At 24.6% G+C, this 22,730-nt stretch overlaps 1 protein-coding gene across 6 annotated transcripts in view; it reads left to right on the top strand.

Moving 5' to 3' along the window:
- Nucleotides 1–22,730, top strand: part of LOC136080678 (A disintegrin and metalloproteinase with thrombospondin motifs adt-1-like) — a 204,058-nt gene that overhangs the window by 126,169 nt on the left and 55,159 nt on the right. For all 6 annotated transcript variants that reach the window (XM_065797640.1, XM_065797638.1, XM_065797642.1 and 3 more), the window contains 2 exons: nucleotides 2,029–2,148; nucleotides 15,787–15,921. In XM_065797640.1, the coding sequence (XP_065653712.1) occupies nucleotides 2,029–2,148; nucleotides 15,787–15,921 (255 nt within the window). The remainder of the gene's footprint in view (nucleotides 1–2,028; nucleotides 2,149–15,786; nucleotides 15,922–22,730) is intronic.

The raw sequence follows: 22,730 nt of genomic DNA, 5'->3' as shown, positions 1-22,730 counted from the left end.
CCTTAAAGTGTCAACACAGGGTGTTGACGCTTTAAGAATAAAAACTTTATTATAAAGTATTAAACTACAAATAATTTTCACTATATAATTATACTTTTAATTACAAATAAAAGATGCTATTAAATTTTTCAAGTAGAAATAAAGTGTGCCATTAAAAAATTAAATTACATACAATGAGAGCAGGTATTTAAATAAAATGTTTTTTAGAAATTTCGATTTTGATTTGTGTTTTTATAGATTTAATTGCGTCTTTATAGATTTGACTATTACGCTGATTTATGTGAAATAAAATTGATAATTATTTTTCAAATACCTGTTTTGTTTAGCTTCCATTATTACATGCTAATGGTTGTTAATGGTTGCATTGTATTATGCAATATATTATTATATGAGCTAATATAGTTTTAACACAAAAAATCAAACAAGAATTGAATTAGAGAATTGAATTTTTAGGACCATAAATAATTTTAACAAAAAACTAATAAATTTTATTGCAAAACAAAGAAAAGTATTTTTTTCTTAATTTATCTAAAAATAAATATATACTGATAAATGCCGAAAAGCCTATGGAGGATTCCAGATTTACATTTAGGGCCAGCGTGCCCATGTATTGATCTCTGTACTTTTTAACAGAAAGAAGGTCCTCATTATGTAATTAGTTTTATACTTGCATTGCCACTTATAACAATTTTTTTAAAACTCATTAGAAACAGCTCTGTCAGGGACATTTTAATTCTTTAAAGTATTTCAGGCATTGCCATTTTTTTATCTTTTCATTTTTGCTAACTTTTTGACTTAATAATAACAATTTCAATACAAAGTTTTTTACAGCTTTACTAGTAGCCTTACATTTAAATGTAAGGCTTCTTGTTTAAAATGTAGGTTTGTCTCTCTGTTTTAAATTTAGCTTCCCCAATAGACATTTAGATAAAAAAAAAAAACAAGAGACACATATTTATCTCTTATTTTCTAAATGAAATTTTATTTTTGCAGGCTCATTTTAAAGCAAACCTTTTTCTTTCAGCATTTTTTCAATAGATAATATTAATTTTATAAATAAATAATCTAAAAAATTGATTTTTTTTTAACTTTTATTGAGACATTTGAATTGTGATGTATTTGTGCTAATTTTTTAAACTTTGTCCGCATAGACAAAGTTTGATTTAATACTTACACCACATTACTTGTGAACTGGAATAAAATACTATTTAAAAAATTACCTCAGTAATTTGATCAAATGAAAATAAAAATAAAAAAGTTAAATAGATATGCTTTTTTTAGTTTCATTAGCATTTCATGTCCTTAGAAAAATTAAAAAATTTCTTACTATAGTATCAAAGTTAATATATAAATTTCAAGTGTAATCAAAATATATTTTTTAGCCTAAAATGATATATCAGTATATTGTTTAAAACAACTCATTTTTTGAATGATTAACAGTTTTAGAAAAAAGATTGAAAAATAAAAAATGATGTGGTTTTTAATTCATTGACAATAGTTTCTATCTCATGTCAACCTACTAGGAGATTTAGTTGAAAAAGCCTGAAGTTAAACTAACTTCTCCTAACAACTTGTCATAAAGACCAGTTTTTATCAATCATAATTAGTTTTATCACGCAAAAATATCCGAGTTTCAAAACGTTTAGGCGAGATTATCTTGGGCTAGAGAATCATATAAAAATTTTTTTTTATTATTTATCACAAAATATAAAAAATGTTTTTTAAAATAATCATAATCAGAAAGTTAATATGATTATAAAAATGCAATATGCAATATTCTTAGGTAAACCTAATAATCATTCAGAGCGTTAAATATCCAACTAAAGCTATATTTATATAATCCAATTGTAAGATATAGATAGATACTTTACTATGATATTTATAACCATCTAATGTTCACAAAACATTTCGATTTTAAAACACATAATAACATATTTTTATATTCTTTGAAAATGATTATACAATAAAATTAATATAAATCGTTTAATTTCATAATTTTTTTTATCATAAATTGTTTTTTTCTTTTAGCATTATGGGCACAATTCAATAATAACTCTTCTCGTGATACTTTTAATGAAATTTTGAATAAATCGAGCATGTGTAAGATAAAGTGTGATGGGCATAACTTTGAATTAACTAATTGCATAGGTAAGAAATTTACAATATTTTTTCTGCCTTGGTTTTAAAAAAAAAATTAAAATGGTTGTTCAAAGAAATAACATTAGTTTATTATCAAGTTAATGACTTAGTTATGAGTTTGTTGAAGTTAACTTTAATTAACTCCTATATATCTTTTAAGTTAATCAATGCTTTTTTTTGTTTTGCCAAGTCAAGCACTTGTTAAATACTTTAGAGAGAATTGAAAAGTGTTATGGATAAAAATAGACTATGACAGGAATGTTGTTTAAAGAAAAAAAAAAAAAGTTTATTCAGGATATGACTTTAACAATGGAGGCTAGAGTCATTTTAATGCCTAACAATGGGTTAACCTGTTTAATTGTAATGGAAATAAGAGAAAGGCCATAAGATTCAAGTGTCACATTAAAAAAAAAGTTCTTTGCAAATAGTTCAGCCTTATCCTTGGGAGAAATAATAAGCTCAGTGTTATTAATGAGAGATGGAATATTAGTCCTACCTTTGCTAACGACAATGTTAAATGTTTTCCAAAAGTCTTTATAGCCTAACTTTTGAGATTAAATAGGAGGTTTAGTGAACTAAGAATAATGAAGCTTAACATATGACATCACTTTTTTTCATCAATTTCTTGCAATTATAAATAGCTGTTTGTTCTCAAGAGAGTTGTTTTTTTGAAAAAGATGAAAAAATCCCAATCAGCTTAAGGGTAGTAGTTAGTGGTGCGATGATAGGGTGAGCCTGACAAAGAAGTATGAGGTAAAAGATTTAAAAAGATTATTGCATGGTCAGACCACCTAAAGAAGAAAAAAGAGAAATTGAACACAAGTAAGGATCAGAGAGCAGACATAAATAAAGGAGTAAAGGTAAATGATTAGGGTTGTCAGAATAATGAGTCACAAAGATAACTATCTGAATAAGAGATTGAGAAATGCACAAGTTATTGGCTAAGAGTGGAGTCTTGGGAAGAAGGAAAACAATAAAGAACAAAAACAAAGGTGATAGAGTGAAGAGATGCTAAGCAAAATTACATAAAAGAGTGGTTAAAGGTGAATTGATGCATATGTATACACCCAAGCCAAGCATTTGACTATTGGAGTCTTTGCAAATAAAAGGATAGTACCCATCAACACTAATATCAGAAGAAGTAATAACAGAATTTAAATTATTCTTTTTAAGAGCAAGCAAGTCTGTTGAATTTTGCAAGAGGTAAGACTCAACTGGTGAAAGGTTGGTGTGCAGACCATAAGTATTAGTAAAAGATATATAATAATAGTTGGGTGGTGTAGATGATTTTTTATGTTTAATATTTTAGTTTACTTTTGGCATGATTTAATTTTAAAAAGAACATGAATCATTCATAGATAAAAACAGCCTTCTAAGCAAAATGCTATGCAATTTTCTCAGTCTTGTTAAATAACTCTATGCCGTAAAATAGGGCCCCTTATGTGAACTTGACAATGCACTCCAAAAGCATTAACAGAGACACCACCCATGCGCAACATGACACTGTTAATACTCTGATATTTTGCCGGTGTTGATGGAATTAGCCTCTCAGAGCTACTGCAAAATTTGGGAAACCTTACTCAGAACCATTAAACTGAGTTGTAGAGCTGTACCTTCATTAGGATATAAATAGGAAGAGTTGCATAGCCACTATCAAGGTGGCAAAAGCAAAAACTTATGAGAAGGATCAAGAAGATCCAGCATCATCCTAGACAGGAAACAATAATAAACAGGTTTACATCTATGCCAGCCTAATAGATAAAGAAGGAGTTCAAGGCTGGTTAGCAGAGCTATTCTGTCTACCCTTAGCACCTTTGTCTAGGAGGCCACCTACAAGACAGCAGCTAGATGCAGTTAACATCTGCCTAAGATGAATATTTTTATTGAGACACTATCTCTAGCTTTTACTTAATCATAAGCTCCAATTATAGAGTTTTTTTACTGAGACAACATTTACTTAATTAAGAGCTCCAAGGCAGGGATTTTTAAGTCGTATTTTGTTTCTTCTTGCCTTTGCCTAAAAAAGCACACTCTCCAAATCAGCAGGACTTGGGGCAGCTGGTATAGGTTACATAATACCAGTAGCAGGGTGATCATGAAGATCCTGATTTAGAGCTTCAGACATAATACAAACATACATACAAACATTGGTGAGTCAACACTGCACCAGATATTTAGACACCCTTCTTTTGTAAACTTCATCCAACACTTCTGTAAATATATTAACATAACATAATATTGCTTTTTTAAAGTCGAGTTATAAAATAGAAATCAAGTTTTTGAGAGATATGAAATGAGAGATAATCAAATTATGTACATGTTCAACACCCCTTAACCTCCATTGTGCACATTTGTATGTTTTTGGGTAACACCTTCCATTAAACCTGCAATATGTACTTTATGAAAGATCCTTTAGCGATTCAAATTTTACCGGGATTCTTATGCAAGTTCCTTCTTTTCTTTAAACAATTAGTAATATTCATTAGGCAAATAATACTGTTTGTTAAACGAATAGTATTATTCGTTAAATATACAGTTTTATTTGTTAAATGAATAATACCATTCGTTTAATGAATTATGTAGTAACTTCTTAAAATTTAGTTGTTCTAATGTTATTAATGTGAATGAAGTCATTTGAAGAGTTTTCCATAAGCATAAATTCTCTTTTAAATAAACATGCACCATTAAAAAAAGTCAGCAATCATTACTTATCAAGAAGTCTTAAACCTTGGATAACATGAGGAATGTTGACTTCAATTAAAATATGAAATAAAGTGTTTAGCAAATTCCTTAAAGCAAAGAATCCAAATAACAAACTCAGTCTTGAAAAATCTTATAAAACATATAAAAACTTACTTGTTACTCTCACCGGTCATAGTAAATAAAACTATTCCTCTAAGTTCTACTCCTATAATGCCAAAAATTTGAAATCAAAATGGTATTAGGAATCTTTTAAGCATTAGTTTGAGAATTAATTCAAATCCGTCCTGCTTATCTTCTAACAACTACATATCATACAACCCTATTAAAATTTTAATACTTTGTTTTAAAATTTTTTAAAACAAAGTATTATTTATTATTTGTTCTCTTAATAATAGCAAAGCAATTTTATTCTTTGATGTTTTAAAAACTGCTTGTGTTAATTCACTTCATTAAAAAGTTTGAATGTATTAGTTACAGACCAATTTCATTGTCATTAAATGTCAGCAAACGTTTAGAAAAACCTATTTATTTACTACTTTTTGAATAATTCTGCTAATTTTCATTTTTGACAAATAGGGTTTTGCTCAAATCACTCCACTTCTCATGCTTTTATTAGCATTACTGAAATGATTCATGGTGTAATTGACAGTGGTTTTTTTGCTTGTGGTGTAATCATAGATCTTCAAACCTTCAATATGATTGATCACAACATTCTAACAAAAAAGTTAAACTTCTATGGAACAGGCGGTATTGCTAATTGTTGTTTTTCTTCACCTATTAGGGATCATTTGTTTCAATTAATGGATTTGAATCCACGCATAAAATTTTTAAATATAGCCTTTCACGAGGTTCAATTCTTGAGTCTTTGTTTTTTTATTATATATAAATGATTTATCTTGTTCATTAAAAACCTCCATGGTTGAAAAAAGTTAGTCAAAGTATCCATCGCTTACGTAATCATATTTCATTGAATGCCAATGAAACGTAATACATTGTTTTTCATTCTTCTCAAATAACTATTGAAAACATTAAAATTAAAATTAACGGAAGCATATAAAGCATACATATCTTGAAGTATATATTGGTATAAGTATCTTTAAGATATTTTATCAAGACATGTTATCAACTATACTAATCGACTATTTATATTAAGAAATAAAATCAACTGTATCATCTTAAAAGAAACTTACATGAGCTAACAGTGTGCTCATTCTTATTTGTTACTTTGTTCCTATCTAAACTCTTTGAGTGATTTGTTATTCTTTATTCTTTTCTCACCTTTGCTATTGTTGTATTGTTTGGGGTCACAAAAAGTAACTTTTTACTTAATAGCATTGCTACTTTACAACGCGCATCTATTAGAATAATGACTTTTTCACCAATGAGGTTACTAATATCCAAAAAAAAATTTCTGAACTAAAAATCCTAAAACTCCATGATCTAGCATTAACACTTTTTTAATTTTTTTTATAAAAACAACTGAAATTCATAATCATCGCAACAGGAACACAGAAAATAATAAACTATACTCTTATTTTTTCAATACAATTAAATGTGATAAGTTTTCCATAAAACAACAATGTACTTCCCAGTGTATTCCTGCATTATTGACAAGTTTAAAAAGGTTTCCACTTATTTCCGATTATTGACTGCTTAACATTATTCAATTTAAAAATTTGGTGTTGGAATGTATTTTAAGTTTTTAGGTGTTACTCCATTGATTAGTTTGTAATATGAGAGACACCTAACCAAATTCTTCTACTTTACAATATAATACAATATAATTTACAAATTTATATATATATATATATATATATATATATATATATATATATATATATATATATATATATATATATATATATATATATGTATATATATGTATATATAAATATATATGTATATATATATATATATATATATATATATATATACATACATATATATATATATATATATATATTATATATATATATATATATATATATATATATATATATATATATGTGTGTGTATATATATATATACATATATGTGTATAAATATATATATACATGTATATAATTATAATATATATATATATATATATATATATATATATAATATATATATATATATATATATATATATGTATATATATATATATATATATATATATATATATATATATATATATATATATATATATATATATATATATATGTATATATATATATGAATATTTTTATAATATATATGAATATATTTATAATATATATGTATATATAATTATTCTATATATATGTATATATTTATATTATATATATATATCCTATATATATATATATATATAATATAAATATATACATATATATATTATAAATATATATATATATGTATTATAAATATATATATATATACATATAAATATATATATATATATATATATACAAGTATTTATATATATATGTAAAACTATTGTAATAATGACAATTTATATATAGTCCACAAGTTTCATAATCACAATAATTTTGATTTTTTCCATTCTTTTTTCAGAGTATTCAGTAATTCACACTTTCTTGTTAGTTTTCGACCTGAAATTTTTTGATCAATGAGCTTACATAGACATTTAAAATAATTAAGGTTTGGACTTTGCTAAGGCTATTCGATTAATCAAATTTCATTGGTTTTGAAAAAGTTTTTCACTAGGGTTGAAGTGTGCTTTGGGTCATTGTCCTTCTAAAATATCCTTACTCGAAACATTTTGTCTCTTTGTGTCGCATGTGTAGCGTAACATTCTTAACTATATATTGTATATATTTTTGCCCATTATGCCATCAATCAAATGGATTGGACCAATACAATCTCTATTCAAATTAGCCCAGTTCAGAACGTTTTGACTTCTGTTCTTTATTGTTGGTCGCTGGTATTTAGGATCGTTTTTATGGCTTTTTGGTCAACGGACTCATCTTATATTATCAGATCTAAATAACATAAACTTAAATTCATGACTAAAAAGTACTTTCAATCACTATTTTCTTGTCCAAATCAAATGTTCATTAGCAAATCTTAATTCACTTGAAAAATGACTCAGAAGACACTTCAACTCTTATAAAAGAACTTTTCAAAAACAAAAAACTCAATTAATGGAATTGACATAGCAAAGTCCTGACCTTAATTCTATTGAACATCTATAGAAACATATCGAAGTCAGCAAATTATTTTAATTTATTAAACATTCTAAAACAAAAGGGCAAAAAATGAAATTTCTTGCAATTATGAAGCTGGTGGACTCAATTCCTTGTCACTGTCAAGCAGTAATAAATGCTAAGGGCTTCCCGACAAAGTAATAAAGCAATTAACTTCAAAATTAAGTATTTTCAATTTAAAAAAAATTAAAAAAAAAATCTAATTTAAATCATTTTTTTATGTCCAGATACTTTTGCACGCAGAAATTTTAATTAAATGAACTCTTAAGATTAGATTGCTTAGACTCAGTAAAAATTCATTTGTTTTTAGGTTTGTAATCAATTTTTTGACATTTCAGTAAAAATTTGAAAGAAATTAGACTTTTCATTCAAAAGTTTCATCTCAAGTTATGCTCTTTTCCGGACACTTTTGCACGCTACTGTATAATATATATATATATATATTTATATATATATATATATATATATATATATATATATATATATATATATATATATATATATATATATATATATTTATATATTTATATATTTATATATTTATATATATATATATATATATATATATATATATATATATATATATATATATATATATATATATATATATATATATATATATATATATATATATATATATATATATATATAGATATATATATAGATATAGATATATATATATATATATATATATATATATATATATATATATATATATATATATATATATAGATATATATATAGATATAGATATAGATATATATATATATATATAGATATATATATTTATATATATATATGTATATATATATATATATATATATATATATATATATATATATATATATATATATATATATATATAAATATATATATATTTATATATATATATATATAAGAAACCTAAAAAGATTGAGTTCATAAATTTATTGATGAAATCAATCTTTATTATTATTAATTACCTTAATCTATTTTTTCCTAATTTTTAGCGTCTTTTGTTCATTATATATATATATATATATATATATATATATATATATATATATATATATATATATATATATATATATATATATATATATATATATATATATATGTATATGTATATGTATATATATATATATATATATATATATATATATATATATATATATATATATATATATATATATATATATATATATATATATATATATATATATATATATATATATATATATATATATATATATATATATATGTATATGTATATGTGTATGTATATATATATATATATATATATATATATATATATATATATATATATATATATATATATATTATATATATATGTATATATATATGTAAATTATGTTAGTGTATTTTACAAATAGAGTGCTCAATGTTCTTAAAGAACAGAGCAATAATAAATTAGTAAAAAACACTTATCTAACTTTTATCTTCGACTTGAAGTTTCACCATTGTTGGATCATCAGGAAGAGTCCTGATGATCTAACAATGGTGAAAGTTGAGTCGAAGATAAAAGTTATATAAGTGTTTTTTTCTCAATTTATATATATATATATATATATATATATATATATATATATATATATATATATATATATATATATATATATATATATATATATATATATATATATATATATATATATATATATATATATATATATATATATATATATATATATATATATATATATATATATATATATATATATATATATATATATATATATATATTTATATATACATAAATATATATATTTATATACATATATATATATATATTTACATATATATATATTTTCATATATATACTTATATATATATATATAAATATATATTTTAACATATTTATATGTTTATATATATATATTTATTTATATATATATACTTGTATATATATAAATATCTATATGTTTATATATATTTATATATATATATATATATTTATATATATATATATATTTATGTATATATATATATATATATATATATATATATATATATATATTTATATTTATATATATACAAGTATAATCAAAATTAAATGTAGTACACAAACAGATTTTATATATAAATATGTATACTTAATAATTATATATAAATATATATACTAGCTGTCATGACATGTATAATTCTTTCATGGTAAGTCTATTTCACACTGACCAAATTAATAATTTCGTTTTGTTTCAAAAATTTAAAAAAACAATTAACTTATACAAATCTTTGTCTTTAAGTTATTTTAGCATTTTATTAGGAATCTACTTCATTCACTTTTAAAGGAAGTTAATTTAAGAATCAATAGAGCACCTACAAAACAGAATGTTTCATTTAGTAAAACAATAAAAAATAAAAGTTCAATAACTTCAAAGACAGGTTAAAAAATACATACCATTTATTTAAGTATGTTTAATAAATATATCATTAATGACAATGATTATAGAAGATTCAATGTTATTTCAAGAATTACAAATAACTTATTTTGTGCACATCTACAATACCTTCAGCACTTCATCCTCGTTTAGGTCAATTGAAAGTGATTGAGTTGTCTCTTCCAATATTATACGGATTTTAATCCTATTTTGATGGTTATCTAAGTTCTGTCATTGTTGCGCACTCGGTTTAGAATGTTTACCGGAGGCATAATAGAAGAGTTATAACACTTTTTTCATTACTTAAATATTCAATAATTTTAATTTTATGTCTTTTTAAAAAATGATAAACTTAATAAATTTATTCATTTTAAGTATAAAATTAAAAGTTTACATAATGTTCCTGACAAAAACATTCTGTTTAAAACCCATTACTGTGATTAAAAAAAGTTCAGGTTGCCGCGTGGCAAGTTCAAATCATCACCTTGCTTTTTTTTTTAATTTTTGTTATTTAAAATGCAAAACAAAACAAATTTATTGCTCTCTATTTTTAAAAGTTTTTTAGAATGTGTTTTAGAATAATAAAAAAAAAATAATAAAATAAAAAGTTCCAATTATGGAATTTAAACATTGAAGCTCTGCTTCATGATGAGGACACCCAATTTGCTCGACCACACAGGCTTACATGCTAAGTAAATTTTAAAGTTATTTAATAAACAAAAGATTTAATCAACCACTAGAAATCAAAGTGCATTGTCGCAATGCAAATAAAACTGCCAAACTTGATATCACGTAATTAATATTTAAAATCTCATAATATAATATTTAAAATCGCATAATATAATATTTAAAATTATATAATATTTAAAATTATATAATATAATATTTAAATTTACATAATAAATAATTCATTTGGATACACTTTTGTTCAAAGCTTTTTGCATACACTTTTGTTCACGTTTTCTTATAAAACAAAGCTGCTGCAACTCTTTCTTGCCATTACCTGGGTTGCAATAGCTGCCATAAGTTCTATGTCAAACAGGCTTGAAAGGACACAATTATTACAACTACTTTTACTACTACTGCTACTACTACTACTGCTACTACTACTACTACTACTACTACAACTACTACTACTACTACTATTACTACTACTACTACTACTACTACTACTACAACAACAACTACTACTACTACTACTACTACTACTACTACTACTACTACTACTACTGCTGCTACTACAACTTCTACTACTAAGTTCAGTGTTATTCTTTTTATTACTTTTTTTTTATTATATATTTGTATGTATATATATATATATATATATATATATATATATATATATATATATATATGTATATATATATATACTAGATGTATATATATTCATATATATATATATATATATATATATATATGTGTATATATATGTATATATATTCATATATATATATATGTATATATATGTATGTATGTATATATATGTATATATATATATACATATATACAGTGGCGGCGTTAGGGTAGGGCCTGGTTGGGCGATGGCCTAAGGTGCCGAATATAAAGGGGCGAAACTAATTGGTTATTTTACCCTTTGCCTTTTTTTTTGAATGGGGTTAAATTGAGCTAGGGGCGCTGTAGAAATCTCGCCAAGGGCACTGGTAGTGCTAAAACCAGCACTGCTTATATATATATATATATATATATATATATATATATATATATATATATATATATATATATTCCAATTTTTTTCCCTCTTCCTGCATAGTTTATTTTTAAAGCTAGGCTAATTTTAGAAACTATTCTTAGTAACTATTATATACAATCTCCTTTTCCTTTAACTCTAATTTGTTCCAAATAGTTACCATGCAAAAATACACAACCTGGCAATAAATAAAGTTTCTTTTGGTTAGAATGAAATTAATATAAAATCTCATTTTAAAAAATCTTTAAGGGTGTTTTGTTTAAAGTACATAATTTGTATAAAGATATCATACAAAATGCATAAATGAATCATAAAAAAACATTTACCATATGCCTAATTATTTTCTTGTCTTTCAATTTTTCTTCTAGAGTACTTAAATTTTCTACTACTTTTAGTTGCAATGACACTCTGTCAAGCAAATTATTAATTGGTATATCTTTGTTTCTCTTTCTAATTGTGCCTTATATTAAAATCGATGTGTTTTGTAGCTTACCAAGTTGCACTTTAATGCTTGCCAATCGTGCTAATAATACCTGCATATCTTTAGTGGACACAATTTTATCTTGAGACAACAAAGTTAGTAATATTCTTAAGAAACTATACAACAAATTACATATGACATTTAGAATAATGTACGCTGATACAAAAATTATTATGGTGACTTCAAATAATAATAAAAACTGTGTATTACAAGAGTATTATAATAACTGCGTATTAATTAACCTTAGTTAATGGATAGAGAAATAGTTGTTACATTTTAACACTGAAAATGTAAAGTTACGCATTTTGGAAAAAAAATCCACACTATAACTATTATATGAGTAAACTAACAAACAATGCAAGTCAAAGTACTATGATAAAGACACCTTTGGAACAAGATTTTGGTGTCTTAACATCTAATGTTTTAATACGGCAAAGCCATGTAAATATGATAGCAGGAAAAGCAAACAGAATATTAGGTCAAATAAGGTGTTTTTTTAAATACATAGGTTAAAAATTAATGAAGCTGCTGTTGTACATTAGTTAGTCCACAATTGAAATATGCTTCACCTATTTAAAATCCTTATAGCAAAAAAGTCACTAGTAAAACAAAAAATTGCAACAAAGAGCAGCAAAAATTATGTCATTAACGGGTATGTGCTATAAACAACAACTAAAAGAATTCACAACTATAGAAAAATGAAAAGAAATATAATAGATATAATATAGTTTCACCAAATCATATCAAACTATTATCAAAAGTGAGAAATTACTGATTCTTTTTTTAGTAAATTTCTGCAAAGTTCAATTAATAATCGTCAAATACTAAAACCATTTTAGGTGCCTTGTTATTAATGTAACAAGAATTTATTAATTGTGTATAGCTGGCTTTAACAGAATTTATTAGCACAACACCTAAGCCGATTGATTTCAAGGAATCAACTGTGCATGGATTTAATAGAATACTATAAAATAAAAAAAGGATATTCATAAAGTAAATTAAATATACCTACCAATAAACAATTTATATTCAAAAACAAGAGGTCATAATCAGCGGTTGCACAAACAAGATATTTGTATTTCAGAAGCAAGAATACATTTCTTTACAAATAGGATAGTGAATAAACAGTCTAAGCAATAAAGTTGTTAATCCTGATAATATCAATATTTTCAAAAATAAACTAAACGAATATGAGAAAGGCTCATAACTTGATAGGCTCAATTAAAAAATACACATCAAATTGAATATGAAAAAAATCTAAAAAATAAAAAACTCATATTAGTTTTATTTATTATTGGTACTTTTATTCTCTTACAAATTTTACTTGTATTTTACTCTGCTGGTAAAGTCACAGAAATACAGTTCTGCGACTCACATAATGTTAAATTTACAGTAACAACAATTATTAATTAAAAATTACAGCAATGTGATTTTCAACTAAAAGTAAAATTGCAAAACTTTAAATACATTTTAAATATTGCGTTTGCTTTTGCTTACATTTTTTTTTTAAAAGTACTGTAACTTTTTATTGCCATTACATGAGTTGGAATGGCTGCAAAGAGTTCTGTGTCTAACAACCATGAGTGGGCACTACTATTTTGACTACTATTAAGTTCAGCATTAGTATAAAGTTATTTTGAGTTTACTACTTTTTAAAATACTTTTATGTTATGTAAATTATAATATGTAAAGTTGTAAATTTAATATTATTAAAATATCAAAGAACTTATCGATAAAACAAACAGTTTACCAAAAAATTTTAATTTTACAACCTCAAATACCTTTATCCTATCTAAGCTCTAATCAAAAGAAGATATCTTTAAAGATTTTCATCTAAGATTGATGCTGTTTACGCAACAGTTTATCAAAAAAAATTTTTTTTGGAAATATAGATGTGTACATTAGGATGGTTTTGAAAATCTTAACCTTCGAGAGATTGCCAGTACATTTAACATTTAACTTTTTTGACTAGAACTTTTAATACAAATTTAAAAAAAAGGTATAAAGCTCATTTATATTCTATACAGTTTTAATAAAATAATTTATGATTTAATTTATAACATAAAAAAATAAATTAACAAAGTCAAATAAATTTCAAAAATTACTTCTAGCATTGTTAATATATTGTTAACGGCAACAATGTCTGACTAAAATAAAAATATTTAGTGGCTTAAGTGCATACATTCATTGAGTGTTAGCGTATTAGATGTTTTTTTTCCAAAAAAATTTATGTTAAATTATAACTTCAATATATTCTGCAAAAACAAGTTAAAATTTTAAGAGAATAGTCAATTATCTTTTAATATTTTTTTTTGGCTGTGCTAATACTTTTTGTTTTTTATGATTCAAAGTTTTTCATAAAAATATCAATCATTTGGTTTGTCTTTTTCTATTAGGCACTCATTATACATTATACTCTATTAAGCTTTATAAAAAATTAATTTCAATTTATTTACTTTTACATACAAAAATTGAATTTAATGATAGAATTTATTTTTTCTAATAATATATACTATTTTATGTTTACTTTGTTGCATCATAAAAGTGTGCAAAACTTTAAAACTATCATGATGCTTATCTGTTTAAAATCTAATAAGTTTCGGTTAAAATGCTACTTCCGTTGCAGAAGTTATAAGAAGTATGCTATTAAAATTAGATATAACTTGAAATAACCTTTTATGAGGTGGAACTGACACTACTTCTGGTACGTCATGCACAATTGATTCTTTGAAATCAATTGGCTTAGATGTTGTGCTAATAAATTTCAACTCTGTGTAAAACCAGTTGTACACAATGAAAAAATTCTTGTTACATTAAAAATAAGGCACCTAAAATGGTTTTAGTATTTGACAATTATTTGTTGAATTTTGCTGAAATTTACTTAAAAAAGAATCGGTAATTTCATATTTTTGATAATGGTTTGACATGATTTGGTTCAAAATAATTCAATATTTTATTTCCTTTGAGACCTGAAAAAGTCCATTTTTTATAAAAAAATAGTGGTATTAACTTTATGTGGGTTGAAAAAAAAAATTCAGCAAAATGATTATTAGAAATTTTTATTTTATAAACTAAGATAAATTAAACATTTTATATATTTAATAATATATATTTTATTTATATTCCTCTAAATTTATCACAAATACTACGCAAGTGTTTAATTATATATATACAAAAATTCTTTTTCAGTTTTTTGGACTCAATGGAGCATTTGGACAAGTTGCAATGCTTCTCTGGGGTATATGAGCAGAACGAGGGAGTGCAATGCTTCAGATGCTATGAATCAGTGTTTAGGTAACAAGACTGAAGTAAAAGAATGTTATGGTAAAATTAAATTTTAATGTTATACTTTATATAATGCTTAAGAAATTCATCTATAGTTTTGACTAAGTTCAATAATATATTAAAAACTTATGAAACTTTTTTTTTTATACTATTTGAATTAATTTTACTCTTCTTTATTTCTCAAGTTGATATTACTATTATTATTTTATGTTTGAAATTTTTTAAAGTTTGGTAAAATATCCAATGTCTATAAAAAACTACCAACAAATAAAATTAAAAAAATACCAGCATGTATATTATAAAATAAATAGTTTCATTAAAGCAATAAATCTTATCTACATTTAAATAACTTTATGATCAATAATGACAACCTTTACTCTTTACTAAATTTCATTATTAGATTTAGAATCTTGCTGATTATCAGTTTTAAATCTAAATATCTGTTACAATGCTAGTTCCAACGCAGAATAAAATTTGTTTATACTTTATTTTATGAAATAAAATATATTTTAGGCAGAATTTTATGAAATAAATAAATTTTAGTTATAATTTTATTTAAAGTGCCTCTTCACCATCTCGTACCTAAACTTGCATGAATTTTGGTTGTGCACCATTTAGGCCTAAGTTTCCTAAACTGTGATAAACCTGCCCACGTACTCTCATAACTGAGACTCCTTCAAACATTGCTTCAATTCCAGATCCAATCCGTAATGTAAATGATATGCAATTGTTGTAAAAACAAATCTTTGTTTTGAATTCTTTACTATACTCATATTCACCTGAACGTTATCTTCAAACAGAAACTGTTTCAATAGGCAGCAACAGTACTTTACCTGTGACACCACATTCTTATTGGACTCACCTATAAAATGCTTCATATTTGGTCACCTGTAAAATGCATCATATTTGGTCAAACACACACATATTTGGTCCACTGGTACATAGTAATGTTTGTTTACATCAGTCAATGTTTCAACTTGCCTAGCTTTTCCGGGATAATAATACTGCTTTTCTACTATTTCTACAATAAAATTAACTCATTATCAATCAAACCATGCCTAACTTTGGCTCAACTTTTCTGGGATGATAATATTGCTTTTCCACACTTTTCCGCTAATTCAAATTCAGATATGCATGCCTTGGCTTTTACTTTCTTTTTTTGCATCAATTTACCTATATATTTTCCAAAACTGAATTTGAACTTAAAAACGATATGGAAATCATTAACCAATCAGTGTTGAGCTACTATAGCAAACATAAAAATCAAACTAATTAACGTTAAACTGTTAATGCAATTAATTCAGATGTTAAAGTTTTTTTTTACTCTAAATGTAATATGATTTCTATCTATTTATATATATATATATATATATCTTTTTATCTATCTGTATATCTATCTATATATCTATATATAGAGGGAGTTAAAAAAAAACTTTTTGGCGCTCTTTTGGTGTTTTTTTTTTTTTTTTGTTTTGGATAAATTTTTGCATAATTTCCTTTTATTCTAGTATATTTTTAGTATTTGATCATTATAAGTACAAATACATGTATTTTGCCACTATAGTTGTCCTAAAAGAAAATTACTGTTTAAGTTTTGATAATGTAAATATATTAGTATATAATACCATTCCATATAATTTGATATCAGACATCTCCAGATTTTGACCCCCATTCCCTCCCCCTGTTGCACCGCGTACAATTTTATAACCCCTCCCCCTATCCGTATTTATGCTTCGTGGTCTTACCCCCTCCTACAGTGGTTTTACCCCTCCTCTCATATAAGTTTCATATGCTCGGTGGTTTAACCCTCTCCCCCAATTTCATTCACTTACGCAAGCGTGATCACTTTTTTTTTTGTGCTGTTCAACCTTTATAACCTTAACAGCCCATGAGCGTGAGCAATATTTACCTTTTACATACATTTACGTACATACATTTGTTGGCCCCCTTCCTTCCCAAATGCACTCAGATGCAAATTTCTTATATTTGGACACTCCCCCCTCCCCCCTTAGTGTGTACATAACATATGGATGGCCCCTTAAAGAAATAAACGATTTATTAAGTTTGTTTATTTCTTTGAGCATTTGAATGTTGTTTAGTCGTTTAGTATTTCATTGTTTTTTTGTTATATTTGTCAAAAATATTTATATTGGAAGTAGGCACTTATAAAAAAAAAGCCTTATACTGTACTTAATTTACAGGAAAACTTGAAAATTTTGAGTTATTATTATATTTTATTAGTTTTAAATGGTTATTGATTTACTTGTATAATCAATTAAATAGTAAAGTAAATAGTAAATAGTTGTACATAATTAAAAAAAAAAGTAATAACATTTAAGCAATAATTTAGTAACTTCAACATGTATTTAAACTATATAAGATATTATAAATTTGCATTAGTAGCTGTAAAACAAAGTACTACTTTAAAAAATATTTAAAAATTTGAATTTAAAAAATCAATTACAGTAGTATTGTGTTGGTGTTACTGTATTAGTTGTAGCTTTCTGGTTCTTAGTTTCCCTGACAAAGACCACCTTTACCTAATGATTTTTTATTTATTTATCAAATTTGATAACCAACGAGAAGAACAAGAAAAAATAACTCAATAATTTAAAAACATCCTTTCTCTCGCCGCAAATTTATATATATATATATATATATATATATATATATATATATATATATATATATATATATATATATATATATATATATATATATATATATATATATATATATATATATATATATATATACAGTGGGTGCTCATATTATTAGAAACATGACCAAATTTTAAAAACTTTGTGAATAAAGTTCAAAATTAACAAAACTTTTTAACAAATTATTTTTTTTATTTTACAAATAGTATGTATGTACCTTTTACTTTAATCTGGGAGTTTGGCAACATTGCATTTCATCTCATTATGAAGTTATAGGGTTTTTCCCGAATTTTGACAATTTTGGCAGTTATACCTGTGTTGTTGTCGCGTGAAGTGTTGTTTGTGTATTGCTCTCTTTTTAAAGTTTTCAAAGATTTTTTTATTGTTTTGTTATTGAGTTCTATTTATGTGTCTATTTTTTATAGTTAAACATGGTTAAATCAATATTTTTACATATAATTTGACTTCTATAACGGTTTACTAGAATCACGTGTTTTGTTCAATATGGGAAAGGCAAAAGATGTTTCACCCTCTAAAAAAAGAGAAGTTGGAGCATTATTGAAGAATACTTCTTATTCTCAGAGGTGTATAGCATCAATGACAAAGGTTTCAGTGGCAACAGTCAACCGAATAAAAAAAAATCTGGACAAAAATGCTGATTATACTCTTCAACGAACAGGACATTGTGGTAGAAAACGGCTAACAACGCCAAGAGACGATAGAAAAATACGAGATATTTGCCTAGAAAATAGGAATAAGCCTAGGCGAATACTAACCACTTTATTACAAGATGCTTCAATACCAGTATCTCCAATGACAGTTCGTCGCCGACTCAAAGAACAAGGATTAAGATGCTGTCGACCTGCTAAAAAGCCTAAGCTCACTCTAGCAATGCAACAAAAATGCCTTGCTTGGGCTAAAAGTCATTGGCATTTGACCGTCGATGACTGGAAAAATGTAAGTACTTCATTTATAATTGTACACATTCCATTTAGAGATTTGCCTACATTAAAACTTTGACTTATAAGTTTTTTTGATGTTGTTTAGGTATGTTTCTCGGATGAATCGACAATCCAGATATTGATGAACAAATCACAGTTTGTGCGTAGACGAGCTGAAGAAAAATTCCACGAAGACTGCATCTTAGAACGTGTAAAGCATCCTCTTAGTATAATGGTATGGTCTGTCATTAGTGGACATGGAGCAGGGCGCTTATATATCGTTGAGGGAACTATGCGCCAGGACCAATACATAAAAGTTCTTGACACAAGATTGGTACCACAGTTGAAGGAATGGTTCCCAAAGAACCAAAAATTTACATTTATGCATGATTCTGCCCCATGCCATAAAGCAAAGAAGGTTACAGAATACCTAAAAGCAAAGAAAATTCCAGTGCTACCATGGCCTGGAAACTCACCAGATTTAAACCCTATTGAAAATATGTGGGAGATCATGAAAAGGGAAATTGCTTCTGAAATGATCACCAACAAAATACAATTAATTGAAAAGATGATCAAAGTCTGGCACAAGAACATAGATATTCAAAATAATGCAATAAAATGCATAGAAAGTATGCCAAGACGTGTAGAAGCGGTAATAAGTGCCAAGGGAGGGATAACAAAATACTAAAATAAATCACCAATATGTAATCTTTTGCTTGTACAATAGCCGAATTATTTAAAAAAATATATAAATAAGTATGTTTTTTGTAATAAATATAGACCGCAACACTCAAAAGTTACGAAAAAATAGTCTGCAATCTTTTTATTTCTATAATAAATAACCTTTAACTCATAATTTTCAAAAAAAAGACAGTGTTTCTAATAATATGAGCACCCACTGTATATATATATATATATATATATATATATATATATATATATATATATATATATATATATATATATATATATATATATATATATATATAAAAGTGCCTTAAAACCCTCTTTATATAAAAAAATATGACTTAGTGGTTTTAATGTGCTATGATCTTTTGTGATTAAATAAAGTCTTATTTAATCTTAATGGCCCAATAACTTTTTTTGATTTTATTGCAGAAAAACTACAGTTTTTATTAAAATTATAAAAAATTAGTATTTTTAAGTTTTTTGAAAGCTTTTTAAACAATTTTTTTTTTTTTTTGGTTTATATAAAATTTCCCTTTATTTGAGTACCAAATTCATCTATTTTTTAATGATATATTATAAAAATAATGTAAGGGACCCATTAAATAGAAAATATAATATAAATATGAGCATGTATTAAATATTGGAAAACTAAACTTAAATTAAGCTTAAACTAATCACAAAATATAATCACAGCACATAGTAGTAATAATAATAGTACAATACTGTTGAAGTTCTATAACATCTTCTATAACATTTTCCATCAATCTTTCATAGACAAAATAAGAAAGTCAAATATACTCAATTAAGTCGAGCTTAGATTAAGATAAGTTATTAATTTTATTTTTTCCATTGTTTCTGATGGCAATCTTTTCCAGAGTTTGACCGTACGGTTTGCAAAAAATCCCTCACAATTATGATTTGAATATTTCTTGTCAACATTTAAATGTTTGTTACACCAAATAATTAAAATATTCGAAATATTTGAACGGTTTGAGTGTTTTGGGGAATTTTCTAAGTTATTTTTTCAATTTTATCTTACACTAATACATTTGTATGAGATCAACTCATATTCTTTGGTGTTTAAAGGTATTTTGAGCATTATTTTGAGTCTTTCATAATATGAGAAATGACACAACTCTGGTACAGATTTTGTTACTTGATTTTGAATTTTTTCTGATATATATCTTATATAAAGATGAGACTCCATATTTTCACAATACAGTAGCTTTATTAATTTCAATATCTTTATGCTCAAATGATTTCAACATTATACCAAGTTTTTAGTTTGCAATAGATGATGAAATATTGATTTGTGGTTCCAATCTTAAATAATAAAAAATTATTATGTCGAGACGCGTGATTTTACATATTTTTAAATTAAATTGTATCTTTTAGTTTATTGCCTATTCTTTCCAATATACAAATGTCATTTTGCAAAATAGTTGCAAAATGACATTAATATATTGGAAACAGTTTAATAGCTTACTTCAGCTATTACTTTGCTATCATCTGCATATAACTTTATTTGATATAATTGTTGACTAGAAAGATCATTAATGTATAATAAAAATAAAACAGAATTTCTATATATACCCACAATCATACTCCTTCTCCAAGAACAACCCTTTACTTTCTATAGTAAAAGACTATATCCACAGAGAAAATACTTAGTTCAGATTTTTAATCTATGGGCGATGAGAGGGGTGGAAGGGGGAGGCTAAAGGCACCTTAAAAAAAAAAATATATATATACATATATTTATATATACATACATATATGTATATATATATATATATATATATATATATATATATATATATATATATATATATATATATATATATATATATATATATATATATATATATATATATATATATATATATATGTATATATATAATATATATATATATATATATATATATATATATATATATATATATATATATATATGTATACATATTTTCTTATATATAAATATATTTATGTATATGAGCTTGTATCTAATTAACACTTAGTTTTAGTTTTTTAAATTTGATTTGATCATGCTTTTTTACTGTTATGTATTACATATTTTCTCATAATTCTAATTTCTTGGATTTTTGCAAATGAATCAAAATATCAAAACCGAGTAATTTTATTGACTCATTTCAAGAAATTGCGATCATATTTATTGCACCAAAGTGGAGGTTTTATTTTCCTAGTGTTTAAACTATACATTAACTTAAATATAAGTTACTTCACTGTGTACTTTGTTCTGTGTTCTTTCTGTTTAAGAAATTAACAACTAATTATTTTCCTCTTAAGTTAACTTTTCTTTGGCTAAAATGCATCTTTAAACATACAAAAAATTTTACTTTTTCATTATTATAATTTGATATTCTCTAAAACCCAAAAATTTTATTTCAGACAACATGTACAATACAAGGTCCATAGCAAAACAAAACAAATAAAAGTCAATTAACAATTCTGTTTAATCCATACACAGTTGAATTATCACTGGCGCAGGCGACAAGCTGCTTTTTAAAACTATGTCTGCAGTTAAGCAGTAAAGTAT

The sequence above is a fragment of the Hydra vulgaris genome, chromosome 05 (assembly GCF_038396675.1).
Source record: "Hydra vulgaris chromosome 05, alternate assembly HydraT2T_AEP".
NCBI classification, from domain to species: domain Eukaryota; kingdom Metazoa; phylum Cnidaria; class Hydrozoa; order Anthoathecata; family Hydridae; genus Hydra; species Hydra vulgaris.
This window is presented reverse-complemented; position numbering and strand designations above follow the sequence as displayed.